General features: G+C 43.3%; 1 protein-coding gene across 1 annotated transcript in view; it reads right to left on the reverse strand.

The window, feature by feature from the left end:
* Window positions 1–18,054: 18,054 nt before the first annotated feature.
* LOC311237115 (leucine-rich repeat transmembrane neuronal protein 4) overlaps window positions 18,055–19,543 on the reverse strand; it is a gene marked incomplete at both ends in the record, with an annotated part of 424,093 nt that continues 422,604 nt past the window's right edge. The window contains one exon of the mRNA XM_084324921.1: window positions 18,055–18,381. Within this exon, the coding sequence (XP_084181047.1) occupies window positions 18,055–18,381 (327 nt within the window). The remainder of the gene's footprint in view (window positions 18,382–19,543) is intronic.

Consider the following 19,543-nt stretch of genomic DNA (forward strand, 5'->3'; position numbering starts at 1 on the left):
ATATATTATTATTCTAGGTTACGCTGCTATATACTATACTCCTACTCAGGGCCGCCTCAGGGGGTGTGCGAGCAGTGCAGTCGCACAGGGCCTCGCGGGAAGGGGGGCCTCGCACAAAAAAGTTTTTTTTTTTCTTTTTTTTTTTTTTTTGCGAGGCCCCCCTTCCCGCGAGGCCCTTTTTCATCACAGACCTAAAATCTAGTTTAACTTATATATTTCACATTGGACACGTTTGTAGAATGTTCCTGGCTCTGCGGCTCTGCAGCAGACATACTCACTATTGGAGCTCTGGGGCTCTGCAGCAGACATTCTATTGGTTTCAACGAAGGGAGGGGTTACATCATGTGTACGCCGGCGTGCGTCAGCTGTGTTTGACTATTTCGCGCGTGCAGCTTTGGAGGTTATGCTTAGTTATGCCAGCCAAAACGAAGAGGACGGTCATTCGGCAGATGGACTGAAGATGAAAGTTGTTGCATGTTAGACAGTTCAGTCAGGCTAGCCATGTCGGCTTAGCTAAAGTCAGGGACAGCTAGTTAGCTTTAGCTACGCTATAATATCGAGTGCTAACGTGTGGTTCAGTCGGGATAGCCATGATGATGTCGGCTAGTAGCTTAGCTAAAGGCTAACTAGCGTTAGCTAACCTAGAGAGAGCACGTGCAGCATTGTTATGCCAAGATGAAGAGGACGGTCATTCGGCAGATGAACTTCGTCAACTCCACGCGGTTGTCTCCATCCTCTTGGACGTTTGGTGAGTTTTTAATGCACTCTATTCTATTCCCACCGTGGATATATCTCTCTCTCTCTCTCGGGAGCCAAACGGGCCGGCTAGCTGTTGTAGTAGCTAACGGTGTGTGGCCTGGTGTCAGTACCTGGCTACTCTATTTGCAGTTAGCCTATTTAGCTGATGTCGGCCATTGGCTCCTTGCTACTTTGTTTTCTCTGGTATATACCCTCTTCTCTTTGGATTTAAGTGTTGATCTTTGTCCTTTTGGATCTATGTATATTCATGTTGCCTTTGTGAAGTTATCTTTTCCTTCTGTTTTGTTCTTCCATTAAAAGTTGAATATCCTTTAGGGGCTCATCTTTGCTTATCTCTCTCATACATGCTCTCTCTCTCTAACACACACACACACAGACATGCTCTCTCTCTCTAACACACAAACACACATGCTCTCTGTCTCTCTCTCTCTTTCTAACACACACAGACATGCTCTATATCTCTCTCTAACACACAAAATGACATGCTCTCTCTCTCTATATTTCTCTCTCTTTCTAACACACATATACATGCTCTCTCTCTAACACACACACACAAACAGACATGCTCTCTCTCTATCTCTCTCTTTCTAACACACACAGACATGCTCTATCTATCTCTCTCTCTTCAATTCAAATGGGCTTTATTTCACATTCTTGTATTTCTCTCAGTAGGTATGGAGTTTTGAGTTATTGTCGATGTTTTCAAAGTCTCTTTGGGTGTTTGCAATTTGTGGGAAGTATGTCTTGGTATAGTGGGCAGGTTGTTAAGAAGTGGAGCTCGGTTTCCATCTTGTGTGCAGTGGGTCTGTCTTCGCTTGGGAGCCAGGTCTGCCTATGGCGGCCTTTCTCGATGGCTAGGCTGTGCTCGCTGAGTCTGTACCTAGTCAAGGATCTTCTTAGTAGTGGGTCAGTCACAGTGCTCAGGTATTCTGCCACTGTGTACTCTGTTTAGGGCCAAATAGCATTTCAATTTGCTCTGGTTTTGGGTTGTTTCTTTCCAATGTCTCTCTCTCTCTCTCTCTCTCTCTCTCTCTCTCTCTCTCTCTCTCTCTCTCTCTCTCTCTCTCTCTCTCTCTCTCTCTCTCTCTCTCTCTCTCTCTCTCTCTCTCTCTCTCTCTCTCTCTCTCTCTCTCTCTCTCTCTCTCTCTCTCTTCTCTCTCTCTCTCTCTCTCTCTCTCTCTCTCTCTCTCTCTCTCCTCTCTGGCCTTGCTCTGGTGGAGGGTCAGGGGCATTGCCGGGTCTGTGCAGCGATAACACTGTATATTGACTGTAGAACGGGAGCTCTCTCTCACTCTCTCTCTTGCTATATGTTGACTGTATCATGCCCAGCCTCGGGCAGCGCTATTATTTAAGAATATGTTGACTGTATGAAAAAAAAAAAAAAAAAAAAAAGGTATATATTTTTTTTATTTTTATTTTTTTTCCTTTTAGGGGGGGGGGGGGGGGGCTCGCGTTTAAATCTCGCACAGGGCCTCGCATTTCTCCCAGGCGGCCCTGCTCCTACTAGCCTATACTGTAATGCTTTGCTATGTTATCCTGTTATGCTAAACTGCAATATTATACTAAACTGTGCTATACTGTCTATTTATCTTTTCTTTGTACAACCTTTGAAGTGAAATATATTAGTAGAACTATTTTCATCATATATCCGGGTCTTGCAGGGTTAACTATACGTTCATATTTCATTACATTTTACTCCAACTCTTTCTTGTGATTATAACCTAACCCAGCACCCAAAGGAGTGAAGGAGAGGAGTTATTTTTCTTACTTTTCATTTAATATTTAATAATAATAATAATAATAACTTCTATGGCAGACCTCCGCCCGAGTCCAGCTTGTCAGTGCCCTGGCCAGTCTGAACAACAACCTCACCGGCCTGAGGGCGGAGATGCAGGCCAGCCATAGCGCGATGATGGTGTAATGGGCAGGATCGCCGCTGTGCTGGAGGCCAATGTGGTCAGGTGTGAGAGGCCTGCACCAGATGCGTCGTCAGGGGGAGGCTGGCCAGAGTGCCACTGCCACGCCACACCCGAAACACCCTGAGAGGAACCAGGGAGAGGAAGGGGAGGAAATATGAATAAGAATGTGAATCCTTACCCACCTTCAAAAGCGCTCTCAAAGAGCACCTACGGGAGGCTGCAATTCGAAACTGGAACCGGTAAATGTCCATCCCCCCCCCCCCCCACCCAACCCCCTCCAATGTACAGTTTCTTCCCCCTCAAATGTATATATTCTCTTTTAGAAACTCTGTCTGTTAAACAGTACTTATATTTCGCTGCTGTCGGGACAAACCTCATAACTCCAAAACCCAACTTTTCAGCAGATGAAAAAACTAACACAGATTTGAGGGTGAATAGAGTTAGGAGGTTTAGACAGATGATCGGTTTAATGCTTTCCCATTGTTTAAACTTTGTAAAACCCACACACACATATGGAGAATGATCTACGGAGTTGATTTATATAATAAAAAAAAATAAAAAAATGGAGTTATGAGGTTTTGTCCCGACAGCAGCGATTTGTATATCTTGTATGTCATAAATGTCTGGATGTCATAAATGTATGTCATAATGTTATGATGAATTGAAAATGGGGGACCCTGACGTCTGTAAACAAGACGAAAGTCAAGTCTTTCTCTGGTCTGCATCCCCTTAACAATTGTGTGTATTGAGCCGTACTGTATTGTAACCATTCTGCAATCTGTTAATACAATTTCCAATCAATCAATCAATCAATCAATCAATCAATCAATCAATCAATCAATCAATCAATCAAATCAATCAATCAATCAATCAATAGACCGAATTAATGCAAGCGTGAAGCAAGCGTCCGCTCCACGGTCTGCTTGTAGCTGTTTAGCGGCTGCTCTTCGGAGGACCTCTGCCTGTTCTTCTTGCCTGGGAGGCATTGAATGAGACCTTCGCCTTGGTCCTCTTGAGGCCATTCCACCTCCGTTGCCAATCCAAACTGCTACGTTTGGATATCCCAACTGTGCTCACAGACTTAGCAGGTGTCGTGTTCTTGTTCAGTTGGGCAAAATGTGTTTGTTTATTTCGTCATTGCATTTGTTTGTCATCCACAAATAAATTATTTTTAGCAGACTTTTCCATAGTGCTGAATCTTTATACCGAATTGAAGCACTGTGCCAGTGAAGATATTTTCTAATTTACGAATATTTTGAGTGAGAAAGTTGTATTTAATGTTTAGTTAAGATAGTAGGACCTGCATTATCATACTCCAGAATAAACTTTTCATTGGCCGTGTTTCCAGTGTCTACTCATCATGGACCCGACGAAACATTAGAAATTAAACGTTTATTCTGGAGCATATGAGGGTGCGTGGTACAATTGGAACGTGAGTGCAGTCAATAATAATAATAATAATCTTATTATATAGCACCTTTCATACAAGGATTGCAGTTCAAAGTGCTTTATATGAAGACATAATCAAACAAGCAGCAAGAGCAATGCATAACACGAATAAAAATTGTAGCATGATGCAAAATCTAAATCTCGTTTCAAAATCAATCAATCAATACCGCCGACAACATTGGGAAAGCCGTTAAATAACAATATTTAAATAATACGATTGCATTGGATCTCTGGTTGTCTGGCTCAATATCATCCTTGATTTCATCCAGTAGTCAAGAATAGCTTGAGCTGGTAAACTATCTCCGGATGATTTCGGTCTCACTTAAATAAAAAATTATATTCTCCTTCGAAATATTCTTCACGGGTATGCCTGGCATTACAATGCCTGCGTCTGGCAACACTTACTGCTGCCATGATCACCTGTGGCAGTGATGCTGGCAATGATGCCCCTTTATAGATGCACTTAGGCTTTGCACTTAGTTTACCACCAGTGATGCCAGTAACTAGTTACTAATTACTAGTTACTCTAATCTGATTACTTTTTCAGTAAATAGTAATCTAACTTGTTACTTTTTACAAGCCAGTAATCTGATTACAGTAACTTTTCCAAGTGGCTGTGCGTTACTATTTAGTTACTATCTCATAATGCTAATGATAAGAGAGCCAGGGATACAGTCAGCTAGACCGGAGATGGGACGTGCGCTCGAGCACGCACGCACACAGCCACACACACATGTTTACGTTTATAGCTGATTTTAGAATGGCTTTAGCATGAAGTTAAATTTGGCTACTTGAGAGCGAGTGAGAGAGTGAGAGTGAGAGTGAGAGTGAGAGTGAGAGTGAGAGAGAGAGATTCATGTTACGTGCGACTTGCGGATGGCAACTGATGGCTGATGACGTCTCATGATGACCTGTCTGAGCAGCCAATCATGATTTATGACATTATGCACTTTCAATAAAGCATTATTTAAAAAAAAAACTGTTGTCATTCTTATGTTGTGGCAGCAGCAGGGGGGATGACGACGACTTCGTAACCTAGTTACTTTCAAAGTAACTTAGTTACTTTGATAATCAAGTAATCAGTAAAGTAACTAGATTACTTTTTAAAGGAGTAATCAGTAATCAGTAATCAGATTATTTTTACAAGTAATCTGTACCATCACTACAGGTCCAGGTCTCTGAAGACGTTAGGAGCGTGGCTTTAACTGCACGGTGCAATTTGCGCCGGCCATTGTGAATTGGGAGTGTTTTTGGACGAGGCTAATTTGCATAGAAAGGGGAACATGTTCCACCCATATTACCTCATTTAAATACGCTCTAATTGCACCGGACGCAATGCTGATGGAACGCAGTTACCACCTCATTTGACCCGTTCCGTCTCCTCTGTGAATAGAAAACTGTGTTTCAGAGCAATTTGCGCCGGCTTAGTCTCAGAAAAAGCCACGCAATCCCTTTGTGAATTCGCCCCTCGGTGTACATAATTTGGTAGCTTTCAATGACTATTGGCCCCTGAGGGCCATGGTATAATTTTCTTTTTGAATTCACGGTTCTTGGATCTGGCAGCTACATTGCCCCACTATAATACCTCATCTTTCTGCTGGCGGCAAGCTGCTGTCACGTTAGTCTTTTTTTAATGGCTAATTACTTTCATAATTGTTCCATATTTGTGTGTGTGTGTTGACACTGGGCCAAGGTGCATGGCGGGACCTGGTGGTCCTGTCACCGAGAGCAAGCTGGGGTGTAAACGGGCCTGTCATGTTGGACACCGCTGCTGACAGCCTGATGGGATGATCTAAACTGACAGCACACTGGATAACAACAGAACACACATCTCCCATTTCTTCCCCCTTTCTCTCTCCCTCCCCCCTCTCATGTCTCTCTCTCTCCCTTCGTCTCCGTCTCTCTCACTCTGTCTCTCAAACAAGGTTTTTGAGACAACAGCAGTGTCATGAAATCCAGCTGAAGTTGTCAAAGAAGTGAACCTGTTTAGCTGTGGAGTTCCTGCGAAAGAGAGAGGGAGAGAGAGAGAAATAGGGAGAGAAAGATAGAGAGAGAGACAACTCGGTATCCCAGTAGTAGAGAGATACACAGAGAGAGAGAGAGAGAGAGAGAGAGAGAGAGAGAGAGAGAGAGAGAGAGAGAGAGAGAGAGAGAGAGAGAGAGAGAGAGAGAGAGAGAGAGAGAGAGAGAGAGAGAGAGAGAGAGAGAGAGAGAGAGAGAGAGAGATAACTCAGTATCCCAGAGATAGAATCTATCTGATGAGTTATTTTGAGGTTTGGTGAATCTTAGGGTTCTGAACCATTACACACAGGAACAGGAACATAATAACCAACATACTATTCAGACCAAACAACACGCCACCAAGCCCACCTTTAGATTTCTTTATTTTTGATTTCATCATCAAAATCTTTACAAAACACTTTTCTGACAATAATATACTCAAAGAGCCATATTTTTGCGATTGGACCAGATCTCCACCAAAACTGCTGTAGGTCTGGATACAGTAAAAATAACCAGAAAACAAAAACAAATTAAAAAAATTAAAACAAAGAAGAAAAAAAACCAACAACAAACTCACTAGCGAAGAAACGATACAGCGCATTATTTACAACCCAGAGGAGGAGCCCTAAGCACGATCCAACTGCTCCTGGCAAGCATGTGTGTGTGTGTGGGGGGGGGGGGTTGCAGAGAGAGAACGAGAGAGGGGAACAAACGCTGCCACTAATATTGCTTTCCGTCAGATTTACTGGGCTTGAAGTGGATGGAGGCAATAAGAGACGAAGTATATTTAAATAAAACCTTCCCCTCTTCACAGAAATCCAATTAGGAGGCGTAAACGGGCGGCTTTGACTGACTGAGTTGCTGGTGACAGGGGTTAATGAGCACAGAGTCAAGGCAACACTGGGGTCAAAGGTTAAACATGGTCAGCTGATGTGAGACAGCAAGAACAATAAGAAGCCACGGTCAGAGGGCCGATCGGGACACAGCGCTGATGCAGGAAGTCTTTTAAATAATAATAAGGAAACAAGTCCCCAGTAGAATGCTGAACAGCTGCTGCAGACAGTCAGACTGATGATTTGAGACAGAGGAGCACGGCATGGACTTCTGTTTGTGCAGTTATTTTAAATTATACTTTATTAATCCCTGTGGGGAAATGATTCCACTGCATTTGACCCAAGCAGGCGCCCAGGGACCAACTCCAGTTATAATGCCAGTACCTTGGTCAAGGGCAATGGTAGGAGTTTGTACCTAGCATACTCACCAAAGAGTCCCCTATCTAAAGTCCTCCAAACAAGTCATGCAGCCTCTCAGACAGTCAGGGGTGTTTATTTTCAGGAGAAACTGACCATGTTCTGTATAAATATATATTGCCTTGTCATTCATTATCTACCTACCTACCTACCTACCTACCTACCTACCTACCTACCTACCTACCTACCTACCTACCTACCTACCTACCTACCTACCTACCTACCTACCTACCTACCTACCTACCTACCTACCTACCTACCTACCTACCTACCTACCTACCTACCTAGTACCTACCTAGTACCTACCTACCCACCCACCCACCCATCTATCTATCTATCTATCTATCTATCTATCTATCTATCTATCTATCTATCTATCTATCTATCTATCTATCTATCTATCTATCTATCTATCTATCTATCTATCTATCTATCTATCTATCTATCTATCTATCTATCTATCTATCTATCTATCTATCTATCTATCTATCTATCTATCTATCTATCTATCTATCTATCTATCTATCTATCTATCTATCTATCTATCTATCTATCTATCTATCTATCTATCTATCTATCTATCTATCTATCTATCTATCTATCTATCTATCTATCTATCTATCTATCTATCTATCTATCTATCTATCTATCTATCTATCTATCTATCTATCTATCTATCTATCTATCTATCTATCTATCTATCTATCTATCTATCTATCTATCTATCTATCTATCTATCTATCTATCTATCTATCTATCTATCTATCTATCTATCTATCTATCTATCTATCTATCTATCTATCTATCTATCTATCTATCTATCTATCTATCTATCTATCTATCTATCTATCTATCTATCTATCTATCTATCTATCTATCTATCTATCTATCTATCTATCTATCTATCTATCTATCTATCTATCTATCTATCTATCTATCTATCTATCTATCTATCTATCTATCTATCTATCTATCTATCTATCTATCTATCTATCTATCTATCTATCTATCTATCTATCTATCTATCTATCTATCTATCTATCTATCTATCTATCTATCTATCTATCTATCTATCTATCTATCTATCTATCTATCTATCTATCTATCTATCTATCTATCTATCTATCTATCTATCTATCTATCTATCTATCTATCTATCTATCTATCTATCTATCTATCTATCTATCTATCTATCTATCTATCTATCTATCTATCTATCTATCTATCTATCTATCTATCTATCTATCTATCTATCTATCTATCTATCTATCTATAATTAACACATAATGAATGATGTGTTGTGGTTGATTCATGTTTTAACGGGCTGGACTGTTATCTTGTTAAAAGGATGTGTTATTATTATCAACACATACAAGAAGCAAGGTCTCCAGTAAAATGAGGACTAGTTTAATTTCACTGTTATTTAAAGGTATCCAACAGGGTTGTTCAATGTTAAAATGTACGTGTCTATGTTTTCTATTGTTGTTCGATGATCTATAGATAGACCTATAGACAGATCAATTTGAAGTGAAATGATGGTGTGCTTACAGTGCACTCTTTGTGTGTTCTATGTCACCTGTGTGCACGTGGTGTAATACACAACGTCCAGGACGCGTGAATATTAAAGGCAACCAACTTGTGTTCGGCTTTTCTCTGATTGGCCGCGCCCCCATGCACAGGCAAGCGCAGTCGTCCCACGTCCCAAATTAAATCCAAGGAGCGCAAGCGAGCGGCAGCGCGGGCAACCAACTTGTGTACCATGGGCTGCTGTTCCAACGCACTTGTGTTGGGCTGCTGTTTCACTCGTGTATAAACAAAGCCCATACAGTTATGAAATGCGCTGAACTAGAAAGCGTAACGTTATTATGTTTCGCGTTTTTAACAACCAACTACCAGATTCACTCGTGTATAAACAAAGCCCATACAGTTATGAAATGCGCTGAACTAGAAAGCGTAACGTTATTATGTTTCGCGTTCCATTGATTAACGCCATTACCTGCTGTGCTGTAGGAAGCAGAGGTACAGTAAGTTACAGTAGGTGTAGGTTACATGTTTAATCAAAGCCCATACAATTTTTTAGATGAATGATTGTGGATATAATATAGAAAACACATCATTATGATATTGTCAGAGGGAGAGGCATGACTTCGCGACAGCCATATTAGACACTCACTGTACATCAGTATGGAACTGTAACGTTATATGTTATTTCGCCCGTGGAGGCTGCTGAGCCTGAAGCGCCAGCGGGGCGACGCGGTGGTTTATCCCCGGCTTTCGTGCGCCGCCGCCGGCTTGATACAGCTTCAGCAGCAGCAGCGGCGGTGCTCTGTTGTAGGAAGCCCTTCAATGACAGCGGCGCGCTCTCATATTTTGGATTTTGCGAATGCATAAACTATATCTTAAATTATGGCTATGTGTCTAATATGGCTGTCGCTTATCAATGACTTCGCGACAGCCATATTAGACACTCACTGTACATCAGTGTGGAACTGTAACGTTATATGATATTTCGCCCGTGGAGGCTGCTGAGCTTGAAGCGCCAGCGGGGCGACGCAGTGGTTTATCCCCGGCTTTTGTGCGCCGCCGCCGGCTTGATACAGCTTCAGCAGCAGCAGCGGCGGTGCTCTGTTGTAGGAAGCCCTTCAATGACAGCGACGCGCTCTCATATTTTGCGAATGCATAAACTATATCTTAAATTATGGCTATGTGTCTAATATGGCTGTCGCTTATCAATGACTTCGCGACAGCCATATTAGACACATCGCCATAATTTAAGATATAGTTTATGCATTCGCAAATATGAGAGCTCTGTCATTGAAGTGGGTGGTGGCAGCATGACTAACAGTAGCGATTTTTATTGTTTTGTCATGACCAAACATAATCCCAACATAGATAGGAGGTGTACTGTATGTCAAATGTCGGTCATGTGGTGGAAGAGTTTAGTACAGTCACACAACAGAACACCGCTGTAGTACAGTCACACAACAGAACACCGCTGGTTCGACCAGCGCTCCTGCCGCGTCTCTCTTGCCGCAAGGGCGTGTGCTAGTGGATGATTGATTGGCCGTGTGGCCAATCAGAGAAACGCTGAACGAAAAGCTGAACACAAGTTGGTTGCCTTTAATATTCACGCGTCCAGGACCCTTTCTCTTATACTGTGCTCTATAGCACCATTTCATCAACTAGTGGACAAAACCTCAGTTTGATACCTTTAATTTACATTGAATTGAACTAGGCCTACAGTATAATAATGACTATTCTGTTCATAGGTTTTTATTTACTGAAATTAATCACATTTAACAACACAGGTTTCCCTGGGACTCAATCTAATTGAATGGTTCTTCTTGACAGTTATGATGGAAAACGCAGTGTGTCTCCCTGATGGCCTGGGATCAGATCTCACCAGAACCCTCTCTCCTGTGTCTCTCCTACTCTAGTCTCCCTGCTGACCTGCGATCAGATCCCACCAGAACCATCTCTCCTACTCTAGTCTCCCTCTCATATAATAAAATATAAAAGCCACTCTGTATCGTCTGAATAGACAAGATGCTATGGGCAGTGGACTACCTAGTTTCTTAAACTAGAAGGAGCCAGGTGTTAGTGGGGGTACATTCAGGCTGGGTGCTGCCTGCGGCTCCCTGCTGGCTCCCAGCTAAGCAGGAGGCGAAGGAAACGGACCTGCTAAATCCTCGTCTGGGTGTGAATTTATTTTTATAAATATATTTCTCAGGTAATGGATTAGAGGCTAGTAGAGAGTGACAACTGGCCAGGGGTCAACTGGGGGTGGGGAGGTATCGGAGACAGACAGCTTAAACACTGAAGACAGACAGCACACCAGGACCAGATGTGTGTGCGTACATGTGGGCATCTGTTGTGTGCACATGTGTGCGTACATGTGAGCATCTGTTTGATTGTGTGTGTGTGTGTGTGTGTGTGTGTGCGTGTGTGTGTGTGTGTGTGTGTGTGTGTGTGTGTGTGTGTGTGTGTGTGTGTGTGTGTGTGTGTGTGTACATGTGGGCATCTGTTGGTTGTACAGATGAACATTGTTAATAATCAGGATGTACAGATGAACATTGTTAATAATCAGGATGTACAGATGAACATTGTTAATAATTAGGATGCACAGGAGGTGTGCTAACGCAGTGGTTCTCAGTCTTTCTGATGTCAATGACCCCCACATCGACACACATAAATCCATGGATCTCCATTTGATAAGTCTTTGTCTCAAGGAGCCCATCTGACAAGATGTTTGTTGTTATCAGTCCAGAATTCCATTACTGTCTATACTGTAGTTTATGAGACAATATTGGACAGAATGAATCACACAGATGTGAACAGCATAGTATGTTCTCATTGGGCTCTGACGTCTAGTCAATGAAATAGTGGAATATATAAATGAGTAGTTTCACCATGTAGTTCTGGGTATTTTGAATTCCCCCAAGGGGATCAATAAATTCATAATCTTATCTTATCTCTTATCTTACTTTCACCAGGTCTGGGTGGTTTCACCATGTAGGTCTGGGTGGTTTCACCATGTAGGTCTGGGTGGTTTCACCATGTAGGTCTGGGTGATTTCACCATAATACCACAATAAACAATTAATTGAATGGTTTGAATTGAATGTGCATTTTGCAGTAGCAGAAGTAATGATGTATAGAATCTGAGTGTGTCTAAATGTGCATGAATTATTATGTTATGTGTAACATTTGAAGCTGTTACACGGATGAACTGATTTCATAAATGTGTGTGTGTGAGAGAGAGTATGTAAAATTAATGTGTGTGTATGTATGAATTTAATGTGTCTGTGTGTTTGTGTGTGTGTGTATGAATTTAATTTGTATGTGTGTCTGTGTTTGTGTGTGTGTCTGAATTGAATGTGTATGTGTGTGTGTGTGTGTGTGTGTGTGTGTGTGTGTGTGTGTGTGTGTGGGTGTGTGTGTGTGTGTGTGTGTGTGTGTGTGTGTGTGTGTGTGTGTGTGTGTGTGTGTGTGTGTGTGTGTGTGTGTGTGTGTGTGTGTGTGTGTGTGTGTGTGTGTGTGTGTGTGTGTGACAGAGACGTCATATAACCTTCAGCCTAAACAATATTTCTGGTTATTGGGACGCACGTCAATTTGTTTAGATTCTTATAGATATATTAGTGCATTGTTTCTATCATGTACTAATATATCTACAATAATCTAAAACAACGAGTGTGTCCCAATTTTCTACAATTTAGGTCGAAACCAGAAACAATCCTTTAATGTCTTCACCTGATAGAATACCCTCCATCCATCTCGCTCCTTTATTAAACCTCTTTCCCTCTCCCTCTCTCTTATCCTCCCTCCACTCTCTCTCTCTCTCCTCCTCTGGAGATCTGTGTTTAGCTCGTCCTCGGAGGATAAACAGTCAGGTATGAAGGCCTTCACCGTCGTTCCTCAGACCCTTCTTCTCTCCTCACCCCCCCCCCCCCCCCCCCCCCCCCCCCCAAGGGGGAAAACGTGTTCCCAGTGGGTATAACCCAAACACAAAGGATGCTGGGTAAGGGAGGGGGTTGTGTGGTGCTGGTGGTGGGGGGGGGGGGGGGGGTACGGAACAGAAAACAAACAAAGCAGAAAAGAAGATGAAGGCCGTCGGTGCGGCTCCTCCTGCAACACGCCTCCATGCAGCATCAGCAGCCGATCCAGCGCTAGCTGCTCCCGCGGGCAGCAGGGAAAGTAATATTAATAAACTGAACAAAACACCGAACAATACCTGGCAGCGCAGTCGGAACACATCCCAACGATCAGCCTCCATCAGCAATGTAGACATGATGAATCAATCGCTTATTAGCCGGCTGATTTAATTGCGAGCACACACTGATTTTATTAACGCTTCCAATTCCACATGACGATACGCTATGATGGTTTGATGGTTGTGGTTGGGCTCTGGAGTTCCATTACCACTGTTGAGGAAACTAGTGTGATTAACATGTTGGGCTCTAATTAGCCTTATTCACGTCGATGCTATCTTTGATCCTAGATGAGGGCTATGGCGGGGAACAAAACTGGATAACTGCGTGTTACAAGTCCCATGTTATGGCTGCTATGGATTTCAATAGCTCTTCCGGCATCAGAATGGAAATCGTTAAGGTAACTGTTCCTACATGATTCATGCAGCTGCATTTCTTATTATTTACTTCCATCAATATGAACACATTTCAATGAGCAGATAACAAATTCACTTCTGTACATTTCTAAACCTGAAAACTGCTTTGACTGAAAACAATTTGAGTCAAGTGATCATGAGTCTCTAACTACATGAGTGTATTCTGACTGTTGTTTTGTACGTACATGAGTGTATTCTGACTGTTGTTTTGTAAGTACATGAGTGTATTCTGACTGTTGTTTTGTAAATATATGAGTGTATTCTGACTGTTGTTTTGTAAGTACATGAGTGTATTCTGACTGTTGTTTTGTAAGTACATGAGTGTATTCTGACTGTTGTTTTGTAACTACATGAGTGTATTCTGACTGTTGTTTTGTAAGTACATGAGTGTATTCTGACTGTTGTTTTGTAAATATATGAGTGTATTCTGACTGTTGTTTTGTAAGTACATGAGTGTATTCTGACTGTTGTTTTGTAAGTACATGAGTGTATTCTGACTGTTGTTTTGTAACTACATGAGTGTATTCTGACTGTTGTTTTGTAAGTACATGAGTGTATTCTGACTGTTGTTTTGTAAGTATATGAGTGTATTCTGGCTGTTGTTTTGTAACTACATGAGTGTATTCTGACTGTTGTTTTCACTATTTGAATACTTGAAGTGGTATTTTTATAGCAACGTTTTAACATTGAAGAGAATGGCCTCTTCTGGCTCCTCCCACCCCATCAACCAATATGGTAGCCGTGTGAATAAGGTTAACCGAGACTGACTTTCATCTACAGATGGCAGGCAGAGAGGAGGGCTGTCTCTGCTGCCTTGCTCAGGTGCTCAGGTAGCAGAGGATTCTACTTACAACGAGAGAGGGAGGTGGGGAGCGGTGTGTGTGTGTGTGTGTGGGGGGGGGGGGGGGGCTGGTCAGCTAACAGCTTGCTTTAAAAACACTGGGCTGTCCAACATGTTTGGAGCCAGGTGCGCATGGTTCTTGGGCAGGTAGGAAGTGATTCTGGTTCAGCGATCTCTCCTCACCGGCCATGGCTTCCCAAAATATCAGCATGCGCACGGAAATAGAACATCATAAAAACAGGTTTCACCCAAGCCACTGCGAGGCAGACATGAAATTCAGGCCAAGGAGTTGAGCAGGGGTGATACAAGACAAGACATGGGTAGAATCCAGAGGTGACACCCATCTAAAAGACATTGGCACAGCTGTTAATACAAAGTAAACCCAAACAAGCAGTATTTAGCAACCGTTTCCAATCAACCAACTGCCTTTAATGCAATGTTCTGTACATGTATAGGGACGACATCCCTTCTTTGAATGTTTTTGGGTCACTTCTGTTTTCGGGGGCTGGTCTTGGAATAATATCTAATAGAAAGAATCATGGCACATTAAAAGATCACCCCTCACAAGATTAGACGTCTCAGTATAAAGAATAGCATATTCCCTCTGCCGGAGTTCATATGGAGATTGCCTGAAAACTGTGGAGATTTCTTCCACAAGAGGAGCGGGATGAGATGAGAGAAACGACACACCACCATGCTTCCCTCCCAGGAGATTGTGATCCCAAACACTTCAAGAGTCGCAACTGAAACCATGGGCCTCGGCGAGGCTTGACTAAGTACATCACAACAGCAGGGCTCCCGGACTTCCCCTCCCTCTCCTGTGATTCAGTTGAGATGGTTGAGTTGGAGCAAGAACCTCAGGAACAGAATGCCTGTGCAATGGTAGACTGGGTGGAATGGTGGCAGGAGAAGGTAGAAAAATATTGATAATTGAAACTCTGGGAGCGATCGGAGGGATAAGGCTCCTCTTCTGCTCACAGGCAGGTTGTGTTGCAGAAGAAGTGAATTAACATAATGTTTGTTTGTCGTCTTTTCCTCTTTAAAGATTTGCTATTTACAGGATAAATACGTTCTATTAGATCTTTTTGTCCTTTGTTTAGTCTTATAGAATTTCTTGACATCATCTTTGAACATCTCAGAAAACTGTCACTTTTTTTTGTTACAAGCTAACAAACAAAACCCATTAAAAAAGCAAACACGTGTCTATCTTTTGTCCTCCCACTTCAAATCCACACCCCTTCTTGTGTTTGGGGCTTTGGAGGTGACAAGCTTTGGCCCCTCCTGCCTTTTTTTAAACCATTGAACCAATCCATTTTGCAGTGCAGGGAGCATCCACAGTAACCATACATCCATGGAACATGGCTCTCGACAGACTGACGTGAGTGTTGTCTTGACACAGCTGTTAGAAGTCATCCGGTAGGTCCAGTGATAGGGGAGGTGATACTCGTAAAAACAGTGATAGGGGAGGTGATACTGGTAGGAACAGTGATTGGGGTGTTGATAATGGTAGGAGCAGTGATATGGGAGGTGTGTATTGGTAAGAACAGTGATCAGGGAGCTGATACTGTTAGGAACAGGGATATGGGAGGTGATAATGGTAGGAGCAGTGATAGGGGAGGTGTGTATTGGACGGGTAGGAACAGTGATACTGGTAGGTCCAGTGGGATAGGAGAGATGATACTGGTAGGTCCGGTGGGATAGGGGAGGTGATACTGGTAGAAACCGCGGGATATGGGAGGTGATATTGATAGGAACTGTGATAGAGGAGGTGCTATTGATAGGAACTGTGATAGGGGAGGTAATATTGATAGGAACTGTGATAGAGGAGGTGATATTGATAGGAACTGTGCTAGGGGAGGTGATATTGATAGGAACTGTGATAGGGGAGTTGATATTGATAGGAACTGTGATAGGGAATGTGATACTGATAGGAACTGTGATAGGGGAGGTGATATTGATAGGAACTGTGATAGAGGAGGTGATATTGATAGGAACTGTGATGGGGAGGTGATATTGATAGGAACTGTGATAGGGGATGTGATACTGATAGGAACTGTGATAGGGGAGGTGATATTGATATGAACTGTGATAGGGGAGGTGATATTGATAGGAACTGTGATAGGGGAGGTGTGTATCAGTAAAGTGGAACAGGCCTCGTGCTTCAGGCACACTGTGGAAACTGGAGATCTGCTAACAAACAGGCCATATCCCAGCAGGATCTATGGGGTCATCTGCAGGTCATAGAAAGGTCACTGTGCCTGTCCAACATGGCCCCAACAGGCACTGCTGTTAGTCAGTTTGGGACGGGCTGGGGAGGGCAGGAGGGTCGTGGGGGGTGGGTGTCATAGAGCACATGTCCACTGCTTTGCCAACCCAGCAACATCAGGAAACAGGCCAAGTTAGATGAGAGTCCAGCAATCAACTTGACGGATGTTACAGACTTTATCAGGTCATCGGAGGCGGCGACGGAGGCGACCTTGGCTGAGGTGAACCTCCTCCAAAAATATGTACAGACCCTCTGCAAACCAAAACCTCTCTTTCCATCATATGTATTCCCTTTGCAGACCTCTTTAAAGCATAGCACTTCAGTCATCTGGTACAAAGGGCCATCGCTCTGCTGGGAAGCTACCAGCACATGGATATTCAGGAAATGCATCGAATATTAAAGAAATCACTTCTGAAGATTCTTCAGAGCAAGATCCATCTTAGAAGTTACAGTTAATTATCCAATTATCACACATGTCTCTCTGAGATCTGTGATCCAGGACCTCAAGTCATCTTTCAGTGCTGACTGATCAGTCAGATGTGTCTTTAGAGATGACTGACAGATCGGCTGTACAGAGTGAGTTACAGTCTCAGTGTGTAGTTTCGCTGGCCAGCTGGCAGCCTCCAGAATGTATACCATTCCGATTACAGATTACCATTACTATGAGCATCACTATATGAGCATCAAAGTAAAAACAGGGGGGAAGCTATCTTTGGTTTGACATGCAAATAAAAGGAATTCAGCGTGACACTCCGGATTTCGAGTCAAAGTAAAAAGAGAATGTAATGGGGAAGGGGGGGGGGGTGGGCGGGGGCGTTTTGTTGTTTTGAGAAAATTGCTCATCTTAATGAAATAATGATGGTATTTGACACTGTTAACAACCGCTGGCTGGTAATTTGATAGGATCACAGCAAGAGGCCTCTCAGCGCTCACTGGCACTTCAAGTCGCCTGCCGGCTTTGTTGTCCTCTACCAAACGTGTTTATTGCACATTCTGTTTGATTACCAGCTCACGAAGAGAGGAGTGTTGTAGGAGCGTCTAGGAGCAGGTGGCCGGGGTATTGTCAAGGGTTCTGAAGCCAGAGTGATGGCTTAACATGTCACGCGTGTTGCATCACGTTTCAATTACCCATGAGCCTTGTGGGGAGGTTGTGTGTGTTTGCGTGTGTTGGGGGGGGGGTCTGTGAGTACTTGGAAAAGAAGAGAGGCAGATTTCCCAGGGTGCATCAGCTTTCATAATGGTCAAATCCGGTGTGGCAGATGCCCGGGGCCTCCAGGTGGAAAAGGGAATAATATGAGATCTTTCTCTCCTCTGCGCCCCCTAGTGGTCGTCCCATTACTGATGTGCTAAAAACAACAAGGCTCCTCCCCTATCCTTCTCGTCCGAGTCATGGGGGACCTGAGGGGCCCTTCCCCCACGTCTAATAACTGCCTGAGGCTCTGCCTGCTAGCGTCTGAATGTGAGAGTGCCGGTGCGCTCTACAGAGGGGAAGGGAGGGCCGGTGCCAGGGCCCTCAGTGGGGGGTCTGATGGGAAGCGGTGGGGAGCGGGACCCAGTCACAGCGGTCCCTACAGTGACAGCGGAGGGTACAGCAGGCAGTGCCACAGTCTGTATGGTGCCCCGGTCGCGGGGCCCCAGGTCCTCCAGCCCCTCCAGGCCCTGAGGGGGGCCCTCATAGGCCATGTTGAGGCGGAGTGGCTGGTGGGCCTGGCAGTAGTCCACTATAGGCTGCTCATAACGGTAGAATGTCAGGGCTCCCATCTGGTGAGGCACCTGGACAGAGAGAGAGAGCGAGAGAGAGAGAGAGAGAGAGAGAGAGAGAGAGAGAGAGAGAGAGAGAGAGAGAGAGAGAGAGAGAGAGAGAGAGAGAGAAGGCAGAGGGAGGGGAGAAACAGGAAGAAACTGTTAATAAAAACTGTGCAAATAATTTGAAAATCCAGAAAAGTAAAAAGGAACAAACTAAATGGTGGTGTTGTCGAGCAAAGAAAACATTCCATCATGTTGGACTGGACACAGCACACCCCTGGTGCCCCCAAATATCTCCTGTTACCCCAAAGATTTCCCCTTATGCACCAAAGGATCTATAATTGTGCCCTCAAAAATCTTCCCTTGTGCCCCAAAGATTTCCCTGTGTGCCCCAAGGATCTCTCCAACATGAAAAAGATGGAACGAGGGAGACAGAGAAAGAGAAAGAGAGAGAACATAAAGAGAAAGAAAGGGGAGAGAGATGAGAGACAGAAATGGAGAGAAAGATACTGTAAAGGAAAGAGAAAAGGAGAGAGAAAGAGAGATAAAAGGAAAGGCAGAGAGAGAAGGAGAAAGGAAAGATACAAGGAAAGAGAGAGACAAGGAGAGAGAGAAACAGGGTGAGAAAATGAGAGATAAAAGAAGAGAGAGATAAAAGAGAGAAACAGATCAAATAAGATCGAGATAAAAGAAGAGAGAGATAAAAGAAGAGAGATAAAAGAGGAGAGAGATAAAAGAGGAGAGAGATAAAAGAAGAGAGAGATACAAGAGGAGAGAGATAAAAGATGAGAGAGATAAAAGAAGGGAGATTTAAAAGAGGAGAGAGATAAAAGAGGAGAGAGATAAACCAGGAATGTCAACCTCCACTGCAGCAACACATGGCTCACTGTATCAATACATATGCTCAGAGATGAACACCTTCTATCACACCAGAAGTCACAATGACAGAATCATTATGTTTTATCCATACATTCTATTTATAAATGCAGCTGGTAATAAATGCATTGGCCTTATTCTAGTGTATTAACCTGTGGAACTTGGAGGTTGGAGGTTTGTTGACATTCAAAGGGAACATACAGTAGCTGACTTGTAGGGCTGCACCCTCATAGTAAATCAGTCAGTTTGGTTTGGTTGACCAGGACTTTGTTAGACGATTAGTCGTTTCTTATGCTTTTTTTCCATGCTGATT

This window comes from Notolepis coatsorum (genome assembly GCF_963971535.1).
Source record: "Notolepis coatsorum genome assembly, chromosome: 11".
NCBI classification, from domain to species: domain Eukaryota; kingdom Metazoa; phylum Chordata; class Actinopteri; order Aulopiformes; family Paralepididae; genus Notolepis; species Notolepis coatsorum.